The sequence below is a fragment of the Sapajus apella genome, unplaced genomic scaffold, assembly GCF_009761245.1.
Source record: "Sapajus apella isolate SASKATOON/1434 unplaced genomic scaffold, GSC_monkey_1.0 scaffold35, whole genome shotgun sequence".
NCBI classification, from domain to species: domain Eukaryota; kingdom Metazoa; phylum Chordata; class Mammalia; order Primates; family Cebidae; genus Sapajus; species Sapajus apella.
The window spans coordinates 17,316,723-17,319,987 of NW_022436975.1; the positions used below are offsets into that span (position 1 = coordinate 17,316,723).

At 42.6% G+C, this 3,265-nt stretch overlaps 1 protein-coding gene across 1 annotated transcript in view; it reads left to right on the forward strand.

Moving 5' to 3' along the window:
- Nucleotides 1-3,265, forward strand: part of VXN (vexin) — a 28,134-nt gene continuing 24,869 nt past the window's right edge. Inside the window, exon 1 of the mRNA XM_032296238.1 lies at nt 1-655. Coding sequence (XP_032152129.1) covers nt 589-655 — 67 coding nt within the window. The 5' untranslated portion in view covers nt 1-588. The remainder of the gene's footprint in view (nt 656-3,265) is intronic.

Here is a 3,265-nt window from a genome sequence, read left to right on the forward strand (position 1 = left end):
GAAATGTCAGCCTTGTCATGTAGTGGCATGAAGGGAAAACACTCTGGAAAAACAGTCCTTTGTTTAAAATAGAAACTTTGAAGGGAGCCAAGTTAGCACATGACAAATTACTGAATATCCCCTTCTCCTGGAGGGAAAAAAAAAAAAACCCTTCATTTCTGAAATGAGAAAGGGAATTGCTGGTACCAAAATTCACATTTCCTTTCTGGTGGAAATTCTCCAGCCAAGCTTGGCGCTAACGGAGTAGGCGATTTCACTTCATCGTCACCTCACAAAAGACTTCCAAATTCACTGCGGCAGACACCGCAAAATAAAAATGTTAAGTACATCCTAGCTGGGAGGGGATTGAAGCCTCCAGGCTCAATCAAAGGTTTGCAATAATAGGATTCATTTTTAAAAAAAAGGACAGATGGGTTTAGAAAATGTTGCAGTGAAGACTGGAACGAGATGAGCTCACAGCACCAGCCTGTCTTTTGTGGACCTGCACAATGATCCCTGAGCCAGACTGGATTAGCATGCCTCACGACTAGGGGTCCAGAGACAGAGGCCTCCGGTTCCCAGGCACTTAGGGAAGAGGAGGCTGAAACGATGCATCAGATTTACAGCTGCAGTGACGAGAACATAGAAGTTTTTACCACGGTGATTCCTTCTAAGGGTGAGTGAAATTGCCCTTGACTATTTCCTTAACGTGGCATCTTAGGCAGGAGGGGAAGGACAGTCACGTGCTGCCTTACTACGGTTTATCCTCAGGTCTCTGGGGTTCAATGGACTCTCAGTTTTGATGGTATTTGATTTTCTGGAGGGGGGAAAGAGGCACCAGAATAAACATCAATCACTGAGAAACAATCTGTCAAGGGGAAGACGAGAGCAGCTAAATACTCCCTGTTTCATTTAATTCAATACCGACAGTCCAGTACATCAGTGGAAGTGACAGCAAGCCATTGCTACAGGCACAGATGAAAACAAAATCTCAGGGCAGCTAGATAGCGACTTTCATTTTTTCCAATGAGCAAGTGGGTTCTGAAATGAGAACAGCTGGCTTAAAAGTATGATTTCTAACTGTGCCATGCAATGTGTGGAGAAATAGTCTCAGCAGCAGCTTGAAGTCCGATGAAGCAGTGAGAGAGTGCCCTGACCCCCGGACTGGCCTCTCCACAGAACCCAGGGCCACCTTGCAAACTTAGCCTGAAACTAATGTTGCCAGAGAATGCAACGTTAGAATCTTGACTTTATAAGCTCTTGTGGTCCTCAGTGAATGGTGTTAAAGGCTTTGGGTGAGAGTTTCAATGACTCCAAATGTCTGGTTCCTGGGCAGTCCCCTTACCACCTCCTAAGCATGGCCCCCTCTCCTGCCACCTCTGCTCTCTGCCTGTGCTCCTGTCTTGCCCCCTCCTAGCTACCCCCATGACTCAGGCTTAGCCCCTGGTCTCATTGTCAGCCTTGAATGAAGTGGGCTGGGTGTTTGCTGGTGATGTGAGTCCACATTCAAACAATTCCTTTCTTCCTCTGTGTCAGCCAGCCGACTGGGCCATTGCACAGCGGGGGAGGGAGAGACTCCGTTTGGCCACAAAGAGCCAGCCTGCAGGACATAAATTAAGCTTTAGACATTTACTGCCAGATTGAGAGAGAAGGAAAAAAGCTGGGAGTCTGCTGCCCACGTGCAGGAGTTGGAATTCCCTTTGGAGACTCTGAAAGTCCAAGTTGACCCTTGGAATCAGCAGTCCCGCTTTTGGGTGGAACTCTTACCCCTGGATGTTCACAGTGGCATTGATTCTAAGGGGCACAACTGAAAATAACCTAAGTGTCCACGAAGAAGGGAATGGTTAAAATGTGGTGCCGTCATGCTATGGAATACTACGCAATGTCAACACGAATAAACTAGATCGATGCGTGTGGACATAGGTAGATCTCAAAGCATAATGCTGAGTGCCAAGCAAGCAGGCTGAAAAATTATATATGTATGATAGCATTTATGTAAATTTGGAAATATAAACCAATGCTATACATTGTTTATGAATATGTATCTAGAGAAAAATACAAAAACATAGACCGGAAACATACAGATAAAATTAGTGATCTAGTAGTCCTGAGAAGGTAGGGAAGAAATTAGGGAAGGGTAGGAAGAGAATTAAAACATTGCCTCTGATTTTGTATTTCTTGTATATTAGAAGAAAACAAAGTAGAAGCAAATATGAAAACATTATATGGTTTATTTTCTATCATTTATTTCCATTTACAAAATTTTTTTCAAACTACTTATTTATTTATTATTATACCTTAAGTATAATAACCACCCCCCTCCATTTACAAAATTTTTAAAGCAAGAAAAAGTCAAAGACAAAGTGGTTAAGGGACTGCTGCCACTTCCATACTGTGTGACCTTGGGCAAGCTACTTAACTTCTCTGGGCCTGAGTTTCCACTGCTGTAAATGAGAGAAACAGAGCTTACCTTCCAGGATTAGATGGGTAATAAGTGTATAAATATATAAACCATCCAGAATAGTAGTTTACATGTAGTAAGTACCATTAAATACATCACTTACAAAGTGATTTCTATTTTTATTTTGTATTTAGAATAATCAACATGATCAGTTAAAGATAAATATTTAATCCTATCTTTTTTTCCTTGCCATTTTCATTCATGGCCACATCCTGGTATTAAACCAGGTATTCACTGGTATTCATGGACATTTTTCACTGCTCAGGAAGCTGTTCTCTAGAAAAGGAGTACTGGCCATTTTGCATTAGATCACAGATGGATTAAGTTTACGTCTTCTCATTTCTTGCTTTGCCTCATCTGTCCTCCAAAGCCTCCAAGCAGAGGGCTGTCCATGAGAGAAAATGGCACTAGCAGGTAGTCACCCGCATGTGAGAGAGTGATAACTCTTCATTGCATCCCTATCCCCTCACTGTAGAAATAGAGTCACTAGACTTTATCTAACAAGGGCACCTTCCTGGTGTGCCCTTTCCCAAAGCCTGCGGATTAGCCATGCTTAAGGATGTTCAGAAGCCAAACCTTGCCCAGCACAGCCTGGTGGTTAGGAGCGTGGGCCTCAGGCATCCTTATCTATACAGGGGAGTTCACAAAGAGTAGTTACCTTGTGAAGTTGCTGTAAAAGAGATAAACAAGCTGTCCCTGGGGTCATACAATGTGAGCCATCATTACATTTCTTGTTTTTGTATTACAGCCCTCTTTCCAACACACACATATTGAGTTCAGCCCAATATCTACATACACTTTTTTTTTTTTTTTTTTTTTTTTTTG